Raw genomic sequence first — 21,869 nt, forward strand, 5'->3', positions numbered from 1 at the left:
GAAAGCAATAAATCCAAGACAGTCATGCAACAAGACAAACAGCAATATTAGCAACAACAAACTTTGAAGGGAGAGGGTAATGACACCAGAGTCATTATGATATAAAATGTCCAGTTTTCAACAACAAAAATTATAAGACACACAAAGAAAAATGAAAGTATGCCACATACAGAGAAAAAGAAAAGCAACCAACAGAAAATGTTCCCAAAGGAGACCCCGATTTTAGACAAAGACTTTATTTAAATCAGCCATTATAAATACGTTCAAAGAAATAAAGAAACCCATGTCTAAAGAATGAAAGTATAACAACAATAACTCACCAAATAGAGCATATCAATAAAGAGAAATTATAAAAAAAAGAATCAAGCAAAAAATTCTGGAGTTAAATATAATAACTGAAATGAAATATTTATTAGAAGTGCTCAACAACATATCTGAGCTACAGTTAGGCAAACCTAAAGATGGATCAATAGAGACTGTCCACTTTGAGGACCAGAAAAGAAGAAAATTAAGAAAAATAAGCATAGCCTTAGAAACCTGTGGAAAATCAAGTATACCAAATTAAGTATTAAGGAGTCCCCAAAAACCAAAGGAAGTAAGAGACAGAAAAAAGTATCTGAAGAAACAATGGCTAGAAACTCCCCAACTTTGATAAAAAAAAAAAAAAAAATACTAATCTACACATTCAAGGAACTTAGGAAAATTCAAGAAGAATAAACTCAAACAGAGCCATATCTAGAAACATAATAGTCAAATTGATGAATGTCAAAGAGACACTGAAAACTGTACACCAAGATAAAAATAATTTACCATATATAACAGAACTTGACTAAGATTAACTGGTGACTTCTCCATAAAAACGATGGAGGTCAAAAGCCAGTGGGATGACAAAAATCAAAATGTTAGAAAAAAACTCAACCAAGAATTCTAAATTCAACTCTCTCTATTAAAAATAAAGGAGAAATAAGATATTACCACATAAACAAAAACACTACCTGCAAATGAAATGAAAGAACACTAAATAGTAACCAAAATCCACACAGAGAAATAAAAAGCACTGGTAAAGGTAATTATGACAGAGGATAAATGTATTTTTAAATTTGTGACTTGTTTCTTCTCCTGCATATTTTGAGAGACAACTGCATTAAGTAATAATTATAAAACTGTACTGATGGACATCATAAAAACACACAATTTGTATGACAATAATAGTAAAAAGAAGGGAGGTGAACAGAGAAGTATATTGGAGCAAAGGTTTTGCATATTACTAAATTACTATTAATCCGAACTAAACTGATTTAAATTAAGATGGTACTTGTAATCCCCAGGACAACAATTAGGAAAATATTCAAAAATACATAGTAAAAGAAACAAGAGAATTAAAAGGTATAATAGAAAGTATCTACTTAAAAACAGGAATCAGGGAATAGAGTAACAAAAAGAACAGAAGATAAAGAAGACAAATATCATAATGGCAGATGTAAATCCTACCTTAATAGTAATTACATGAGATGTAAATTGTTTAAATTTCCCAATCAAAAGACAGAGACTGTCAGAATGGATTAAAAAAATATGATCCAGTTACATTTTGTCTATAGGAGACATACTTTAGAGTCAAAGACATAATAAACAGGTTGGAAGTAAAAAGACCGAAAGAGAAATACACCATGTAAGGAGTTTAAAAAAAAAAAAAAGAGCTGGAATGGTTATCATAATATCACCCAAAATAAACTGTAAGCCAAAAATTACTTTAAGAAAAAAAGAACATATATAATAACATGATCAATCTATCTGGAAGATATGATGATTACAAACATATTGCACTGAACAACACAGCTCCAAAATGCATGAACCAAAACCTAAAATAACTGACTGAAAAAATATACAATTCAACAGTAACAGCTGGAGACTTCAATACTTACTTTTAATAATAAGTAGATAACTAGGCAGAAGAGCAACAAAAAACTAGAAGATTGAACAACTATGGACAAATAAGACCTAACAGACACCTACAGAACACAGCAGAATACATACTCTTATCCAGCATATATTTGTCCATACAGACCAAACGCTAGGTCATAAAATAAGACTCAGTAAACTGAAAAGAACCTGAAATCCTAAAAAGTGTATCATCTGATCACAATGGAATTAAATTAGATATCAATGACAGAAGAAAAATGAAAGACAAACTCTTAAATAAGAAATTACAAGGGAAATTGAAAAATACTTTGAGATGAACAAAAATGAAATGAAAAAACATGACATACCAAACTTACAAATTATATTTCAGCAGTGCTTAGAAAAATATTTCCCTATGACCAAAGGGGCATTCTTAAAAAAAAAAATAATTGATAAACCTTTAACTAAATTAGCCAATAAAAAAATGGCAGAAGGTACAAATTACTAAAACTGGGACAAGAGGACTTCACAACTGACCTTATGGAAATAAAATGAATTTTTAAAAAAGACGTACTAAAGTAAACAAATAAGATAATTTAGATGGAATGGACAAACGAACATTCCTAGAAATCAAATCTGAATAGAATTTTAACGAGCAAGAAAAAAAAAAAGAAAAAAAGAATAATTTAAAAACTTCAAAAAAGAAAAGCCCAGGCCCAGAAGACTTCATTTGGAACTCTGCCAAAGATTTAAAAAATACCAATACTGCACACTCTTCCCTGCCTACCCCCTTAAAAAAATAAACAGAAGAGAAAGGAACACTTCCCAACTCATTACATAAGACCAGTATTATCCTGATACCAATACCAAACAAAGACATCAAAAGAAAACTACAGGCCCAAATTCCTTAAGAATACAGACACGAAAGTTTTCAACAAAATACTAGCAAACCAAATGAAGCAATATATAAAAAAGATAAACCATGGCCAAATGGAATTTATGCTAAGAGTGAAAAGGTGATTTAATACCCCAAAACCAAGCAATGTAATATGTCGTCTTAATGGAATAAAGGATAAAAACAAATTGATCATCTCAAAAAATGAAGGAGAAATTTGTGACAAAACCCAATACCCTTTCGTGATAAAAAACAAACAAAAAAAAAAACAAAAAAAAAAAACCCTAGTAGACTAGGAATAGAAATGAACTCCCTCAATCTGATAAAGGGCAATTCTGAAAAATACAGGGCTAACATAGCTAACATCATATTTAATGAAGAAGAAGAAAGCTTTATCCTAAAGTCATTAAAAAAAATAAGGATATCCTTTCTCACCACTTTCTATTTACTGAAATGTACGGTACTGAATGTATGTACTAAAGTAGGGCACCTGGGTAGCTTAGTTGGTTAAGTGTAGGACACTTGGTTTTGGCTCAGGTCATGACCTCAGGGTCATGGGATAGAGCCCTGCCTTGGGCTCCATGTTCGGGGGGGGGGGGGGGGTGTCTGCTGGAGATTCTCTTTCTCCCTCTCCCTCTGCTCCTCCCCCCACTCGCATGAGTGCATTCTCTCTATCAAATAAATAAAAAAACCCTTTAATATTGTACTGAAACATCTCATCAGGGTAATTAAGCAAGGAAAAAAATTCAGATGCAAAAGGAAGAAGTAAAATTATCTCTATTTGCAGATGACATGATGCCAAAAAATTCTACAGAATCCATTAAAAATGTATTAGAATATTGAACAACTTCAGCAATGTGGCAAGATGCAAGATCAATATCCAAAAATGAACTGTAACCCTATACATTAGTAAAGAACAATCAAAAAATGAAATTAAGAAAGCAATCACATTTACAATTAGCAACAACAAAAAAAGCCTAATTGTAAAGTTAAGAAGTGTGAAACATGTACACTAATAATAATAAAACATGTTGAAAGAAAATAAAGAAGCTATAGCAAATGGGAAGGCATCCCATGTTTATGGATCAGAAGACTTAAAATTGTGGGGCGCCTGGGTGGCTCCAGTGGGTTAAGCCTCTGCCTTCAGCTCAGGTCATAGTCTCAGGGTCCTGGGATCAAGCCCTACATCAGGCTCTCTGCTCAGCAGGGAGCCTGCTTCCCCTCTCTCTCTGCCTGCCTCTCTGCCTACTTGTGATCTCTCCCTCTCTGTCAAATAAATAAATAACTTAAAAAAAAAAAAAAGAAGACTTAAAATTGCTAACATGACAGTACTTACCAAATTGATCTACAGATTCAATACAATTTCTATCAAAATCCCAACTGCCCTTTTTTGCTGAAATTGGTAAGCTGATCTTAAAAAAATTTTTTAAAGATTTACTTTAGAGAGAGAGTACACATGCACACATGGGAGTGAGCAGAGGGAGTGAGCAGAGGAAGAGGAAGAGAGAAATTTAAGCAGACTCTGTGCTGAGCAGAGTGCGGGGCTTGATCTCATGACCCCAACTGAGGTCATCACCTGAGCCTAAACCAAGAGTTGGATGCTTAGCCAGATGCACCATCCAAAAGCCCCTATATGGAAATATATATAAGTAAAATAATCTTAAATTAGTAAGGAATAGGTAAAATTATCTTAAAAAAGAAGAATAAAGTTGGATAACTCCTATGTTCCAATTTGAAACCTACCTCAAAGGTACATTAAACAAGACAGTAGAGTACTAGCATAAGGATAAACAAATAGATCAATGAAATAGACTTGAGAGTTCAGAATAAACTCTCACATTCATGGTCAACTGACTGTTGACAAGAATGCCAAGACAATTCAGTGGGGTGGGGAGGGATAATCTTTTTAACAAATGGTGCTGAGATAACCAGAAATCTATATATAAGAAAATGATAGTGGTCCCATACCTCATACCATATATAAAAATTGACTGAAAATGCATCACACACTTAAATGCAGACCTAAATGGATACATTTTAACCATAAAATTTAAGGATAGTTTCTTAAAAAATCTATCAATGTAATTACAAATTTTAAATTGACTAAAGAGAAAAAATGATTACTTCAGATGCAGGAAGAAAAAGTAATATCCTTAACTTGATAAAATAGTTTCATTAGAAGCAGACCATAAACATCAGACCAAATGGTAAAATTTCAGTAGCATTCTTCATTGACTTAAGAAGAATGCACATTAAAGTCATCTGGAGAGCATTAAAACATGCTGATGTTTGGGGCTTCCTCCAGAGATTCTAACAAAAATGTTCTGGGATAAACCTGGGCACCAGCGTTTTTTTAAGTTACTCGGGTGATCATTCAGGGACACAAGGATACAAACCAAGTATATCTAATCAACACTGTGCTAGAGGTCCTGGTTATGCAATAAGACAATTAGGAATAATAGTTTTTATTCCTAATTGTAATAAAAACATTCAATTACCTAAAAATGAACTGACCGAAAAATACAAAGATCTTTATCGAAATAGCTAAGACAATTTAGTAAAAGACATAAAAATTCTTTTATGCATTCCCAGTCAAAATCCCAAAAAGATTTTTCATACAACTTGACAAGCTGATGAAAAAACCAGTTGAGCAAGATAAGCCCAAACAACTTTGAAAGGCAATTTAATATAGGCTAAAAGTGTTCTTTTACCTCAATGGGGTAAAAGGCAGGTTAATAATTGGTGCTTGGAAAACTGCTTATTCACACTGAAAAAAAAACAAAGTTAAGTCGTAACTCACCCCATTATGAAAACAAATTACATACAGATGAAGGAACAAAATGGATGAAGAAAAAAACCCTGACATTTTAACAGTATTAAAATATGAGTATATGTTTATGACTTGGGAATAGGAAACTTCTCAAACAAAGTAGAAAACATACCAGAAAAAAAGTAAGACAGAAACACTAAGAATACATCCAAATTAAGAAACCCTATATAAAAGTTTAAAGATAAGCCATAGATTGGGAAAAGATGTTTGCAACACAAAAAACAAATGATTAGTATACAAAATATATAAAAATTATTATAAATGGATTAACAGGAAGACCATAGAAAAACAAGCAAAAATAAATAGACAATTCTAGGAGAGGAAAAACTTGAGTGGCCTAAAAACACAGAAAGATTTTCAACCTCACTACTAATCAGAGAAATAATAAATAAAATGAGATAACATTTTTATCAAAGTGTTAACAAAACAGTGTTAAAGCCATAATAGTAAGTTTTGACGTGAATGGGATGAAATCAGTACTGGCATTCATTGCTGGGGTAAATGTGGATGAGCCATTTTGGAGGGCAATTTGCCATTGTCTATTGAAACTAAAAAACTCTGTTTCCTGTGTTCCAGCAACTCTACATATATTTCAGCACATTGCAATTCAAAGAACTTTGTGTGGTGATAGACATGTTCCACATCTGCTATCCAATATGATAGCCCTATGTGGCTTCAGAGCACTGGAAACATCACTAACGTAATTGAAGAAATGAATTTTTAATTTTATTAAATTTAATTAACCATAATTTAAATTTAAATAGCCACATGTGACTAATGGCTACCAAATGGGTCAATACAGCTTTTGAAAAACACTTGCACATGTTCACAAGGATATGCTTCATGTGGAAAGAACTTTAAAGTCTATATACAGAAGACCAGTTTAAAAAAGCCATTGTATCCCACACCATGGAGCTTTATGTTCACAAGAGAAGGCAGACTAATGTATACCAAATAGAAGGATCTCGAAGACAGAGGGTATAATGAATCATACCCACATACACTCTAATTTTTAGGAACTAGATTTGTTTTGTGGTTTTTATGTTTATTTGTTGGTTTCATATAAATGGTGTCATACTAAACAGATCAGCTGCAGGGTTCTGGAAGAATCCACACTAAGCTGAGAACATGTGTAATCCTGAGATGGCACTCAGAGGGAAGAACATGGAGAAGGGGGAGTGATGGTTCAGGAAGACATTAATAAAAGTCTATTAACATATTTTTTTCATTAAAAATCAACATAGGTTTTAACTTTAAAATTTATCAATTTTCAAAAATGACAATTATGAGGGAAAAGAGAAAAATGAAGAAACGTAGTGTTCTAACCATCATACCAGAGCCATGAGAATGTCCATGACCTCCATGCTTGAAAACAAATATTCCTACTAGGTTTACCACAAACCCAAGAACTGAAACAAGAAGCAGTCTCTCATGGTGTACATCGGGAGGGGCTAATGCTCTCTAGAAAACACATAATACAAACAAAGAGCATTGATATAATTTCTGATTGATCAATTGGTAAAAACAAAAAGCAATCTTTAAAAATTTATTATTTTCAAAATTAAAAGCATTCTAAAAATATATGCCAAGACAGTTTATAGGGAAAAAACAAAAACAAAACAACAGTGCTCACTTACTGTAGACAAGGTAATAATTACTATTTTTAAATATTTAAAATATTTAAATAAATAAAAAACCAGATATTTAAAAGCATGACTATTTCGTCTAAAACCTCTCTCTCTTTGGTATCTTAAATAATATTGCCATTCATTTTAAGTTCACTGATCTTTCAATTTTCTCTTTCCGTTTTTTTATTGTACCAAATATTAAAGATTCACCCGCAAAACTCTCAGGTTCTTTTTAAGAACTCTTTCCAACAGACCTCACTATCCAGATTGTGCTTTTAGTTTTCATAGAGTCAACACTTCATTCATAGCCTATAAAGCACTATCATTTGGTTGTTTTCAATTTCAAGTAGTTTCACATATACTTAATTTTTTCAACTATTTTATAAGCTCCTTTTACATAATATTTTACCTAACCCAAGACTGTCCTCAATAATTAATAGCATGAAAGAGCTCTGTAACATGTACCTTTAGTTCATAAACATTTTCATTATAGAAATGTAATTTAGTGAGTCTAATCATTATTTACAATACCTCAACTCCTTCTGAGAAAATAAAAAAAGCAGTGAAGATCAAAAATAGGCCATTGACAAAGCCAGCCAGAACTTCCGCTCTAACATACCTAAAGAAGAGCAAAGCAAACAACTGAATTATTATTTCTTAAAAATTAAATAATAAATTTATACATATTCAGAGGTTCTAAAACCATATTTATATGGTTATAAGCAGCCAGCAAAGTTCTAGTATTTATGTAGAATGTGTTTTATTCTACATATATTGTAGAAATGAGGAAATGAATTTAATTATAATGAATTATGTATAATAGCACAATACTGCAAAATACATCCATTTCTACAAGCCAATAAAGGCCTTCTTAAAATAAGCAGATTTAGAAAGACCTTTCACAGAAATGTAAATCTCAAGTTGCCCCTGGAGAAGGAAAAACTAGACTAGACAAGTAGGCAAAGGAAGGATCTAAAGATAAAAAGGAGAAGAAAAGGACTTGAAAGAGGGGTTTTTCTAACTTACTGGTTGCTTTTTTTCTAAGAATTCCTTACATTTTTTTTGTTTTGTAACTTTCTGCTCAAATATTTGGAAAATGGAGCTTTGATCTGGAGGAAAATAAAATTATTTCTGAATTACCCCAGAGATAACTTGAGATTTATATTTCTATCACTCTTTTCTAAGATAAATAAATTAAACAAAAATGTTTCAATTACCTATTTTTACAATCAATTCTAGCTTCACATAATACTCATTAAACTATGTTAAAAATACCTGTCTTTTTCTCCATGGACTTCTGAAGCTTTCTGCTTCCTACCTGCGTGAAGCATTGGGGAAAGATTTTATTTTTTCCATAAGGTACTATTTGGCTTAGTTAAAGTCATCAGAAACAACTTTAACTTGGCAGTTTTACATGTCCTAACATTATTCAAAGGGTGCTGACAGCAGTTAATCACTCTGGTCCTTAAACAATATAATAGGAGAATCAGAAACACTGCTTCTTCTAGCTTTCTATGTCAATTTCTAGGTAATACAATTTTTACTATAAGAACTATGTTTAAAGTAAAGAGAACAAACTCTTTAAAAAGCACTCTATTCAGTCCTGTTGGGAGTTTGCTCTGTCAGTACATTCCAACATAGTACATATTTCTCCACTCAGAAATAATGCATACTTCTACCTTCTAACACATACGAATAAATTAAATTTACATAATATTTGTCAAAGCATATGCCTTTTTATTTTTCAGGAGAGAACATTCATTAAATTCCGCTGGCTTTTCATAGTAAACACTTAGGAATTGATCTAATATATCAGCAGGGTTACTAACCTCAAAATGAAAAGCACTTTCTTTTAGCCCACTCTTCTATTCCATAGCTAATAACTGATAGAAAGCCTTTTGTCCTTGAGTTCCATTAAATTTCAAGATCAAGGGTAGGAATGTTATCCAGGTGTCTTTTTGTCTCTAATGCCTAGCTTAATAGGTGCTCCATAAATTCTGATAAACTGCTGGGCTAAAGTGACTTAATTAAGCTTAATATATTTGCTAAACTTGGTTGCAGGGTTGAAGTGAAAAACGTGAAAACCAGACATACTTGCCTTTACAAATGACTACATTTACTTGAATACAGTGAGTCTTGGAATGAAAACAGCACATTCATGAAAGTGCTATTGCCTAATGAAGTATGATGGTATCTGAATTCTTTAGCCATGGCAAAAAAAGACACAATGATACATACATACATATAAAGGCATGTACATGTGCATTCATCTACCTTTCAGACATATATTACTTTTATGCTGGCATTGCTATTTCAAAAACAGGAGTGTGACCAGACACGAAGATGACTTTTCTATAAAGAAATACTGAAAAGTCTTCTGCTTCTCATATTCCTCCTGTTACTCTTCTACCAGTCAGTCTGCTGCCATGATCATACTGAACTGGGGGGTTAGGGATTCATCCCCAGGCTTAGCCTATTTGGTGTCACTCTGATGTACTGGTACCTACATTTTATTACTGCTGCTACTTACTACTATAGCAACTATTAATAGTTTCAAATGTTGCATTAGATTTTACTAATTTTTCCCTTCTCAAAAGAAAAAAGCAAACAAGAAGACAAAACAAGAAATAAAAAGGTGGCAAGATTATCACTCTCCTATATTAACTAGTTAGAGTTGAATAGTTAAAAGCTGCTATGATACTGAGGTATTCAAAGCTGTTCCTAAAAACCATCTTAGAATGGGACACTGTGCTTTATAAATAGAAAAAAATAGGTACCCTAAGATTTAAGGGACTGATAATTTTAATTGTCACCTACTGTTTATCCTGAATATTTTTTAAATTTTTTTCTGAAAAATTGTTAAATAAGATATTCTAATCAGATTTTTTATTTATAGTACATATGAATTACTAATTTTCCAACATAAGATTAGAACTTTACATGCAATCTTTCTTTAATGATCCAAAATACACTTAGGAATCTTTTGATTGCATAATGCCATGGAAAATGTTCTCTTCTGAGCTATTTGGATTTATAGATATAGAGATCCCTCACTGTAGTCAATAGAAACAGTATATTAGTGTTTTTTGTCTCACTTTTTATAATCTTACAAAGAGCCACATCACTTTGGTTATACCCAAAATCAGCAAGTTCTGTCACAGAATTTCATCTATCTTTCTTTTGGCACTTGTCACAATGTACAGTTTTTATGGTGTTTTTTTACAGTATTGTTTCCTCATTAGAGCACAAGTTCCTCCAAGGCAGAAGCCATCTTTTATTCATCTTTAAAAGTAGCAAAGAGCCAGACTCATATGGGCCCTCGATAAATATCTAAAGAGAACAAGAGCACATACAAGAGAAGTGCATGCGTTCTGGCTTGAGAACAAAAGCGATGGTGGAGAGAAAGAAGAAGCAGTGAGGGAACAAGAGTAAAAGAGAGAACAGGAAGCAGTATGCATAAGACAGTGGATGTGAGCAGGTAGGACAGAAGGAGAGACACTATAAAGGAAAGGGAACCTTCCGGAAGGAGGATCAGTGAAAAAAGGAACGAGACTGGGGATGGGAAAGTAGAAAGAACTAGGGCTAAGAAGTTGAGAGGGAGGAGGAATAAGAAAGAGCCTGAGAGAGACAGTGGCCGAGGGTAGAGAGAGAGAGAGAGAAAACAGGAGAAAAAAAAGATAAAAGATGTGTGGGAGAGAGAAAGAGAGGAAGGGGTGTGAAAGGCCGAGGAACAGAGAGAGATCATGAGCAGAGGCACAAGGAACTGGAAAAAAAGAACAAGAGAAGGGAGATGGGAGTTCAGGAGAGACGGCAGAGAAAATGAGGATGGAGATGAGAGTAAAAGAGAAAACAGGTAAGAGTGAAGAAAGGAGATAATGTGAGAAAGCACTCACAAGGGAGGGGGACAGAAGAGAAAGAGTCAACAAGTAAGAGGTGAGAGAGGGGAACAGGAAAGAGAAAGAAGGTGGAGAGACAGAGAAGGAAGGTATTACCCCTAAGTGCTACTTACACATAAATATAATTACACTGCAAAATACTCTATGAACTTGAAAAAGAAAACATTCAGGCAGAGTCAATCAAACACTGGACACTCCACTGCTTCTCCCAATCAGTGATGGCAAAAGGTAAACTCTGCCTCTAAATAATACTAGGCTCAGAAGTGAGACCAGATGTTCCAATATAGTCTCTCCAGCATAAAAACACTCTCCAATATTTGACTAATTATCCAAATTGAGCAAGAGTATGAAAAGAAACATTTTTCATAAAAGTAGAGCTTGAAGAGGGTAAATAATATAAAATCATATCAGATAAAGATAACTTTAAATAAGTCAGTAAAAAAATATCCCTCTAAAAAAGAAACATGACCATTTTTATATACTGAAACTTTCTTCTTCTCCCCCCCAACCCCCTACCCAAAATAGGTTAAGAGTTAAGAAAGTTTCCAATCTAGCAAAAAATTTCTCTTAAAATTTTTTGGTAAAACCAAGATGTCCTACCTCTAAGCAAAAGAACACAAAAGAACTTAGATGCAAAAAAAAGTACATGCTGTAGATTCCAAGTAAACACTGTTCCAAAACAGGTAAAACGAATCCACCGAGTTAGGAAGTACTGCACAGGAAGGAACCAGAAGGAGGCAATGGGGGGCAGGCGGGTTAAGGGCTCAAGTTACACAAATGTGTTTAATTTGTGAAAATTCATGTGCTTAAGATTTGTATTTTTTCTGTATTTCTTATGCTTTAAAAAAAAGGTTTTTAAAAAGTCTTACCCATAAGAGAAAGCATCATTATCTCTCCATTTTGAAATAACAGATGCTGCCAATCCAGCCAAAATGGCAGTGCTATCGAAAAACATGTGAAAAGAGTCGGAAATCAAGCCTAAGCTGTAAAAGAACAGACATATTGGCATATTATAATAGTAACCAAATAGTAAGCATCCTTCTCTAAATTCTCTCAATGTCCTTCTGCTTATCAGGAACTAATCTTCTAAAAAGACAACCTTGAAATACCATACATAGAAAAATATTAAGGATAAATTTTAAACACCTAAGAAGGAAATCCTAACAACCCTTGCCCAAGGCGGCGGGGGTGGGGGGGAACAGCTTCTACTGAAAGAGGGGTAAAAACAAAGCTAGCTGCTACTGGAGAAGGGGCAGGGTTTTGTCTACTCTCTGGTCACTGGCAGAGGTCAGCTGCCACTGAAAGAGAGAGAGAGAAAAACCCAGCCATTTACTGCTGGGGGCAAGTCTGAAGCCACGTTGGGCCCAAGATCTTACATTGATAAAAAGCAAAGGTCTGCTGCTGTCGGAAGAGGGTAAGACAACTGTTCCTTTTTCTGATAAAAGGCTGTGGGGAGAGGTGGGAGAAGGGGCAGGAACATTAATAATACCCACTCTGGCTCTAAGTATGAAGGGACTGCCTAAAAATAAGGCTCCAGCAGGAGAACCAAATTCTCTCTCCCCTGCAACGAAAGCCTTGACTAGAGTACAAAACAATAGCAATCTATCTGCGAGAGCAAGATAGAGCAAGAGCAGAGACTCCCCTGGGGCAAGGTGTGCAGGGCTTGGTGAAACTGACAGCGGAGCAAGAACACTGAAAAAATCCTCCAGGACCCCAAGCCCTACCCTAAACAGAAGGTGGTAAAAGCCACTCAAAAAATCTGAAGTCAAGGGCACCTGGGTGGCTCAGTGGGTTAAGCCTCTGCCTTCGGCTCAGGTCATGATCTCAGAGTCCTGGGATCGAGACTCACATCGGGCTCCCTGCTCAGCGGGGAGCCTGCTTCCCCCTCTCTCTCTGCTTGCCTCTCTGCCTACTTGTGATCTTGATCTTTCTCTGTCAAATAAATAAATAAAATTAAAAAAAAAATCTTAAGTCAGTGGCTTGTTGCTAGTCAACTCTTGATCAGAGACTCAAAACTCCCACACTAACGGCCTGACAAAGTAACAGGTGTGCATATTTCTGGGCATCAATACTATTAACCTTTGTCCCTATTATTTTTTTAAACATAAATTTTACCAAACATTTAAAGAACAATAAATACCAATCCCTTACAAACTCTTCCAAAAAAACAGATGATGAAGAAATGCTTCCCAATTCACTGTATAAGAGCAGTATTACTCTCATACCAAAATGCATACCAAAATGAGACAAAAGACACCACAAGAAATGAAAGAGACTAATCTTTCACAAATATACATACAAAAATCTTCAACAAATACTAGCAAATGGAATCTAAGAATATATATTTTAAAAAGTATACACTGTGACCAAGTGGGATTAATCCCAACACTGGAAGGTTGGTTCAATATATGAAAATCAATCAATCAATCAAACACATCATATCAAGAGGATAAAAGACAAAACCACAAGATCATCTCAACAGGTGCCAAAAGAGTTGGACAAAATTTAACTTTCCCCTTCATAACAAAAACACTCAACACCCTTGGAATAGAAAGAACTTCCTCAATTCTTAAATGGCATCTACAAAAATCCCACAGCACAATTAATGGCTAATGACTGAATGTTTCCCCCTAAGATCAGGTATAAGATAAGGATGTCCCCTCTCACTACTTCTATTTAACATTATACTGGAGGATCTAACAAGGGAAGTTAGGAGGAAATAAAAGACACCCAGACTGGAAGTGAAGGAATAAAACTATCACTATCTGCAGATGACAGGATCTTATATATATAAAATCTTAAGGACTCCACTAAAAACCTATTAAAATAAACAAGTTTGGCAAGGTTGCAGGACACAGTTATCAACATACAAAAATGAACTGTATTCCTATATAGGAATGATACAAAAAATAAAATAAAATAAAATTTCCATTCGCAATAGCATCAAAAAAAATACAAACACATTTAACAAAAAAAGTATAAAATTTATACTCTAAAATATAGAATACTGATGAAAAAATTAAAAAGACCTAAATAAATGGGAAGACATCCATATTTATGGATCAGAAGACAATACTGTTATAATGCCAATACTTCCCCAATTGATCTACAGATTCAACTCACTCCTATCAAAATCCCAGCTGACTTCTTTGAAAAAAGTAATAAGCTGTTCTTAAAACTCATACAGAAAAGCAAAGGTAGAGGACTCAAACTTCCCAATTTCAAAGTTTACTACAGAGTTACAGTAATCAAAACAGTGTGGTGCCGGCACAAAAGTAAACCTATAGAGCAATGGAACAGAATTTAGAATCTAGAAATAAATCCTCACATTTATGGTCAACTGACTTCTGACAAGGATGCCAAGATACAAAGAACAGTGTTTTCAACAAATGCACTGTTACACCTGGAAACCCACATGCAAAAAATGGTTTTTGCCCTTATTTCATACCATACACAAAAATTAACCCAAAATAGATCAAAGACCTATGCATAAAAACTAAAATATTGGGACGCCTGGGTGGCTCAGTTGGTTAAGCAGCTGCCTTCGGCTCAGGTAATGATCCCAGCGTCCTGGGATCGAGTCCCACATCGGGCTCCTTGCTTGGCGGGGAGCCTGCTTCTCCCTCTGCCTCTGCCTGCCATTCTGTCTGCCTGTGCTCGCTCGCTCTCCTCTCTCTCTGACAAATAAATAAAATCTTAAAAAAAACAAACAAACTAAAATATTCACCACCTTGGATTGGGCAACAGTTTCTTATATAAATAAGACATCAAAAGCACAAGTAACAGCAAAAACAGAAAACACAGACTGGACATCACTGGAATTTTAAAACTTATGTTCCTCCAAGGACAATAATAACAAAGTTAAAAGATAATGCACGTGTGTGAGGAAGTATCTGCCAATCATATATTTAACAAGGGGCTTGGATCCAGAGTATAGGAAGAACTCTTTTTCTGTTTAAAAAAAAAAATTTTTTTTTTAAGATCTTATTTATTTATTTGACAGACAGAGACCACAAGCAGGCAGAGAGGCAGGCAGAGAGAGAGGAGGAAGCAGTCTCCCTGCTGAGCAGAGAGCCCCATGTGGGGCTTGATCCCAGGACCCTAGATCATGACCTGAGCCAAATACAGAGGCTTTAACCTGCTGAGCCACCCAGGTGCCCCTTAAAATATTTTTTTTTAGTAATCTCTACACCCAACATGGGTCTTGAACTCACAACCCCAAGATAAAGGGTTGCAGGCTCCACCGTCTGAGCTAGCCAGGTGCCACTATATGAAAAACTCTTAAAACACTTCAAAAAAATAAATAATCCATTTTCTTTTTTTTTTTTAAGATTCATTTATTCATTTGAAAGAGAGCGAGCAAGCACCAGAGGGAGGGGCAGAGGGAGAGAGACTCTTAAGCAGTCTCTGCACTGAGTGTGGAGCCTGATGCAGTGCCAGATCTCATGACCCTGAGATCACAACCTGAGCCAAAACCAAGGTGTCACTTAACCAACTATGTCATCCAGAAGCCCCAAGATAAATAATCTAATTTTTTAAATGAACAAAGAACCTGAGTAAACATTTCTCCAAAAAAGAAACACAAATGGCCAACAAACACATAAAAGATACTAAACATCATTAACTACCTTTCAGGGAAATGCAAATCAAAACAATGAGAAACACCTTCATACCCACACTTTGATAACTAAGTCAAAAAAAATCAGTAAGAAGTGTTGGTGAGGATGTAGAGAAACCAGAATTCTCACACACTGCTGGAATATTATTTGGCAATAAAAATAAATGAATGCTAACACATGTAGAATATGGATGACCCTTGAAAACATCATGCTAAGTACAACAAACCTGTCACAAAGGATCATACATTATGATTCCATTTATATGAAAGGCCAGAGTAGGCTAATATATACAGACAGAAAGTAGATTAGTGGTTGCCTAGAATTAGGGAAATCAGGGGATAAGGGAATTAGAGGGCAATGGCTACAGGTGCAAGGCTTCTTTCAGGGAATAAAACTGTTCTAAAATTTATTGTTGTGATGGTTTTACAACTCTGTGAGTATATTAAAAGCCATTTAATTATATACCTTAAATCAGTGAATTGTATGGTATATGAGTTATCTCAATAAAGCCCTTTTTAAAAAATGATAACTATCTAAGACAGAGATCAGCAAGCTATGGCCCAGATCACTATCTATTTTTGTAAATAAAGTTTTACAGGAACACAGTTACACTCATCCATTTATATACTGTCTACTGATGCTTCTGTGCTATAACAGTAGAATAGAGAAGTTGTGAGAGACCTTATGGCCCTTGAAGCCTAAAATATTCACCATCTGCTGTTTAGAGAAAGTTTGCTAACTCCTGGTATAAAGCAAACACAGGTGCACTGTATTGTGGAGTTTCAACACATAAAAGTGAAATGAATGGCAATAAGCGCTTAGGACAGTAGAAAATATAAGTTTTTTTAAAAAAGATAAACATACTTGTGGTAAGTTAAAAATCCATATTATGCATCTAAAGCAACCACTAAAAAAAGTCACTAAAGGAGGGACATAGAATTCTGCACCAACACAAAGCAGATGTTCTGCTACCACTGGAAAAAGAGCAGGAAACTCACTCTCACCCAAGACTATCCACATGTACACAGCAGTTTTGCTTTCACAAGAGGGGCAAAAATGTTGAAAACAACACAAAACATACTCCCAAGGCCAGGTTCACAGGGCCTGCTTAAGACTGAGGCAGGGTTGGGACGCCTGGGTGGCTCAGTTGGTTAAGCGGCTGCCTTCGGCTCAGGTCATGATCCCAGCGTCCTGGGATCGAGTCCCACATCGGGCTCCTTGCTTGGCAGGGAGCCTGCTTCTCCCTCTGCCTCTGCCTACCACTCTGTCTACCTGTGCTTGCTTTCTCCCTCTCTCTCTCTCTGACAAAAAAAAAAAAAAAAGACTGAGGCAGGGTTAAGTTAATGAATGCCCCTCTGCTGTCACTAAAAACCTAGCACTGAGTAGTAAGAAACAGCAGCCTACAGCTTGTGGGGAATACTAGTAGGGAGGGTGGGAATGCCATGAATATGAAGAGAAAGCTTCTGTGACACATGCAAAAACCTAACCCAATAATGGCTTGACAGAAGAGGCATATCTATTTCTAGTTTATAAATACTATTATTTTAATAACCACAGCTTTTTATTCACTATATCCAGACTTTGATCAAAAATTTCAAGATAAAGAATAAAGAGTAAGAGAAAGAACTCACTGTGAATAGATAAAGCAGTCAACAGAACCAGACCAAGATACTGGCTCAGATACTGGAACTATCATCACTATAATTAATATGTTAAAGGATCTATGGGAAAAGGTGAACAAAATGTATGAATTACTGGAGAATTCTAGCAGAAAAATATGAGATTTTTAAAAAAAGATTTATTAATGCGAGAGAGAGAGAAAACATGAATGGGATGGGCAGAGGGAGTGGGAGAGAATTCCAAGCAGACACTGAGCTGAGCAGGGAGCCTGACATGGGACTCCATCTCACAACCTTGAGATCATGACCTGAGCCAAAACCAAGAGTCTCATGCTCAACAACTGTGTCATCCAGGAGACCCTGAAAAAAAAATTATTTTTTTTTCAGATTTTATTTATTTATTTGACAGACAGATCACAAGTAGGCAGAGAGGCAGGCACAGAGAGAGAGAGAGAGAGAGGAGGAAGCAGGCTCCCCGCTGAGCAGAGAGCCCGATTCGGAGCTCGATCCCAGCACCCTGGAATCGTGACTTGAGCCAAAGACAGAGGCCTTAACCCACTAAGCCACCCAGGTACCCCAACCCTGAAATATTTTTTTAAAAAGTAAATGGAAGGGCACCAGTTGTTTGGGTATCCAGCTCCTCATTTCAGCTCAGGTCATGATCTCATGGTCATGGATCCAGCCACCAATGAGGGGCTCTGTGCTCAGTGAGGAGTCTGCTGGGGATTCTCTCTCTCCCTTTCCCTCTGTTCCTTCCCCTGCTTCCACATGCACGCATGCACACATTCTCTCTCAAATAAATAAAATCCTTATAAGAAAAAAATTTAAAAAAAAAGTGAAAATTAAATGGAAATGGGAGAAATAAAAAAACAAGGTATCAGTGCTGAAGAATTCTTCCAACTGGTTTATGAGAAGACTGGACACAGCTAAGGAAATAATTCAGTGAACTTGAAGATAGCTCAATAGAAATGTTCTGAAAGCAAGTATATCAACAGCTCAATATTTAAAACTAAGGCATATCAGAGTGGTTAAGAGCACTACTTCTGAAGTCAGAGTACCTGGGTTCAAATCCCAGTTCCACAACTTACTAGTTCTGACAATCTCAAATTGCTTAACTACTTTGCACCTCAATTTAGCCCTCCCTTAAACAGGATAATAATAAAAAAATGTCATAAATGTTATAATGATTGAATTAGTATCTGTGAAACACTTATCACAGTGCTTGCCACATTAAGGCTATATTAATATTCCTATTATTACCATTATTATTAAATCCCTATATTAATTATTAATATCTCATAATACCTAGTGTTCCCACCATGACCTATAGCTCTTGACAATTTGGCTAGATGCCAGAGCCTTCAGTTATAAGTGCTACAAACTAAAGTGAAAACCATTCCTCACCTAAGTAGAAAAAGCAGTTTTAAAATGTTCTCATAATCTGGAATAATTATAAAATTAGAAAATGAAGTAAAACAACACATTAAAAAATACAATAATTTTTTTAAAAAGATTTATTTATTCTAGAGAGACACAGAGAGAGAGCGAGCGAGGGCAGGCAGCGGGGAGAAACAGAGGGGCAGAGACAAATAGACTCCACACTGAGTGTGGAGCCCCACCTCAGGGCTCAATCTTAGGTCCTGACATCATGACCTCAGTCAAAACCAAGAGTCAGGGGCTTAACTGACTGAGCCACCCGGATGCCCCCCAAAATACAATAATTTGTAAATCTCTTTCAAGTCATCACAAAGTATTTTGGAAAATGTCTTAAATTTTATCTTAAACTTTGTATACCTTATTCAAATATAGATGCATAATACAGTTTAAGCACTGTCTGTACTCATTTAATACCCAACTCAAAGCAGAATGAGAATAAAGGAATAAATAAGGACTAAATAAGAAAACTGATGCCTGAGGAGGACAAAGTAAAGGTTCAATTCTCTCGGATCTATTATTTTATTTTATTTTTTTAAAAGATTATTTATTTATTTGACAGATAGAGATCACAAGTAGGCATAGAGGCAGGCAGAGAGAGAGGAACGGAAGCAGGCTCCCTGCTGAACAGAGAGCCAGATGAGAGGCTTTAACCCACTGAGCCATCCAGGCACCCCTCAGATCTGTTATTTTAAAAAACTCTCCTTGAATAATTGGATCTCTACAATACTACATACTTGAACCTTAATAATCATGTAACACTGAAAATAATAACTTTATTATATTTTCAAATATGAAAGACCCATTTGATGAATATCTCTGTACTGTATTATAAAACCACTAGTAAAGACATTGCCTATGATTTTTTTTTCTATGCTGTGACAAAGGACTAATGTGGTAAGTTACTTTCAAAATTTGGTTTCAGAAAATGACCTATACTGATAAAACAATGTAGTCGTGTTGTAGTAAAACCAAACAATGAGAATTTTTACCCATCCTCCCTTAACTTTATGAATTTTACAACTAGATTTAAAAGTCAATTTCAGTAACTACCTTAATTTACATATTTAGTAGGCTTATTTTTTTCACTCTATACATGGTTCTTAACAGTTTTATTTCTTAATTTAAGGATTTTATTATATATTTGATTTCTATTTTAAATGGCCATAAATTAGTTGTAGGAGGTTCAGGGTATTCATTCTAAATAAATATAAATAAAAAAATATTTACTGATATACAGATGTATACATATATTTAGTAAAACCTGGTATGGGTTGAATTGTGTCCTCTTCCAAATTCTTAATTTTAAGTCCTACATCTCCAGTACCTAAGAATGTGAGCCAGTTTGGAAACAGGGTCACTGCAGACATAATTCATTAAGATTAGGTCAGAGAGGTGGGCCCAGATCCAATGACTATTGTCCTTATAACAAGGGGAAACCTGGAGACAGACAGCACCCACAGAGACCACTGAGTCAAGATAAGGTATCAGATGAGACTTCCACAAGCTAAGGAATGTGAAAGACTGCCAGCAAAGCAACTGAAGCTAAGGGAAAGTATAAACATTCTTCCTGGCTGACCTCAGAAGGAACTAGCATGGCCAATTCCTTGATCTTAGAATTCGAGTCTTCAGAACCACAAGATTGTAACTTTCTACTGTAGTACTTTGTTACAGCAGCCCTAGCAAATTAATACACACTATCTTTTTTTATGACAAATTTATTTTAAATATATTTAGTGGACATCACACATTGCCCTAAGAGGGGAAGATGGTAAATGTCTTCTGTATACTATACCAATTAGGTTCCCTTTTCAAGAGTTTTAAATATAGCTTGGGAATTTTAATACTCATCAAAACGAGATTTTAATTTTATTTAAATTTTAAGTAACTTTAATTTTCATTAAAATGTTAATTTCATTTTCAGTATATTGTAAAATATGAGTCTACCTGAAAAACCATTCTCTCTTCTAAAGTGGAAGAACATCATGTTCTTAAAGCATTGCAAATGGTCTTTTTATTTAAACCTGGTATCATGATTTGAAAATACTCAGCGGCAACTATGTAGGCAAACTCATATGAAAAAAAGTATATTTCTAGTTCTCTATTCACCTATCATGTATCAAAATACTCATTAGGAAGGTCAATTTTATTGTTCATCTTCAATATTAGCAAATGTTTCTTATTTTGAATTGTCATTTAAACTACATGGCATAAATTTCCTTATAAATGAAGACAGCAGAGTATTTCACGGTATCTGATTTTATCTGATTTATACCAAATGTAACCTGATGAAGAAAAATTAGTTGCTAAAAGCAGCACTCTTGTTTTAGGCTCCCATCTTTAAAAATTGTCAGTTTCTCTATGATTTTTTAACTTTTTTGAAGTGACTACTTTCTAAATATATTTTAATAATGAAAACTTCTTAGGATACAAAAGAGAAACCTGATCGTTGAAGCAAAATATAATAAATGTAAATAGAACATTTAGCAAAAGAAACTTTCGGAAAAGATTTTAAGGTCTACTAGAGGCAAAAACAAAGGAAGGAAGAAAAGAGCCCATAAATTGAGACTTAAGAGACATATCCACCAAATACTATAGATCTTGTTGGGATTAGATCATGTTTGGATTCTGATTTATTAAAATAACTATAAAAAGAAATTATGAGATAATAAGGGTCATCTGAACACTTAACTAGACAACTGATATTAATAAATTGCTAATTTTTTAATGAATTGCCAATTTTTAAAGATGAGAATAGCAATGAGTAGTATTTTTTAAAAAGGGGGGTGGGTTCTTATTTTTTAGACACTCATTCTGAAGCAATAGTATTTCTTTTGAAAGAAATTACAGTTGCTACCTGTGTTAAAATAATCCAGTGGTAGGACACGTAAAAGCATAAGGAAGGTAAAGGCAAGAGGAAATGGAATAGGTTACATGTCGACAAATGTTAAATCTGGGTGATGGGAAGGGACATGAGGTTCATTAAACTCTCTACTTTTACGTATGTTTAAAATTTTCCATACTAAAAAATTTTAAAAAGGTCTATTGG

General features: G+C 34.8%; 1 protein-coding gene across 2 annotated transcripts in view; it reads right to left on the reverse strand.

Moving 5' to 3' along the window:
* Positions 1 to 21,869, reverse strand: part of SLC30A7 (solute carrier family 30 member 7) — an 88,362-nt gene that overhangs the window by 60,483 nt on the left and 6,010 nt on the right. For both annotated transcript variants that reach the window (XM_047727249.1, XM_047727248.1), the window contains exons 3-5: positions 12,018 to 12,131; positions 7,784 to 7,871; positions 6,959 to 7,085 (exon numbers count right to left, since the gene is read on the reverse strand). In XM_047727249.1, the coding sequence (XP_047583205.1) occupies positions 6,959 to 7,085; positions 7,784 to 7,871; positions 12,018 to 12,131 (329 nt within the window). The remainder of the gene's footprint in view (positions 1 to 6,958; positions 7,086 to 7,783; positions 7,872 to 12,017; positions 12,132 to 21,869) is intronic.

Source organism: Lutra lutra, chromosome 4 (genome assembly GCF_902655055.1).
Source record: "Lutra lutra chromosome 4, mLutLut1.2, whole genome shotgun sequence".
Taxonomy (NCBI): Eukaryota; Metazoa; Chordata; class Mammalia; order Carnivora; family Mustelidae; genus Lutra; species Lutra lutra.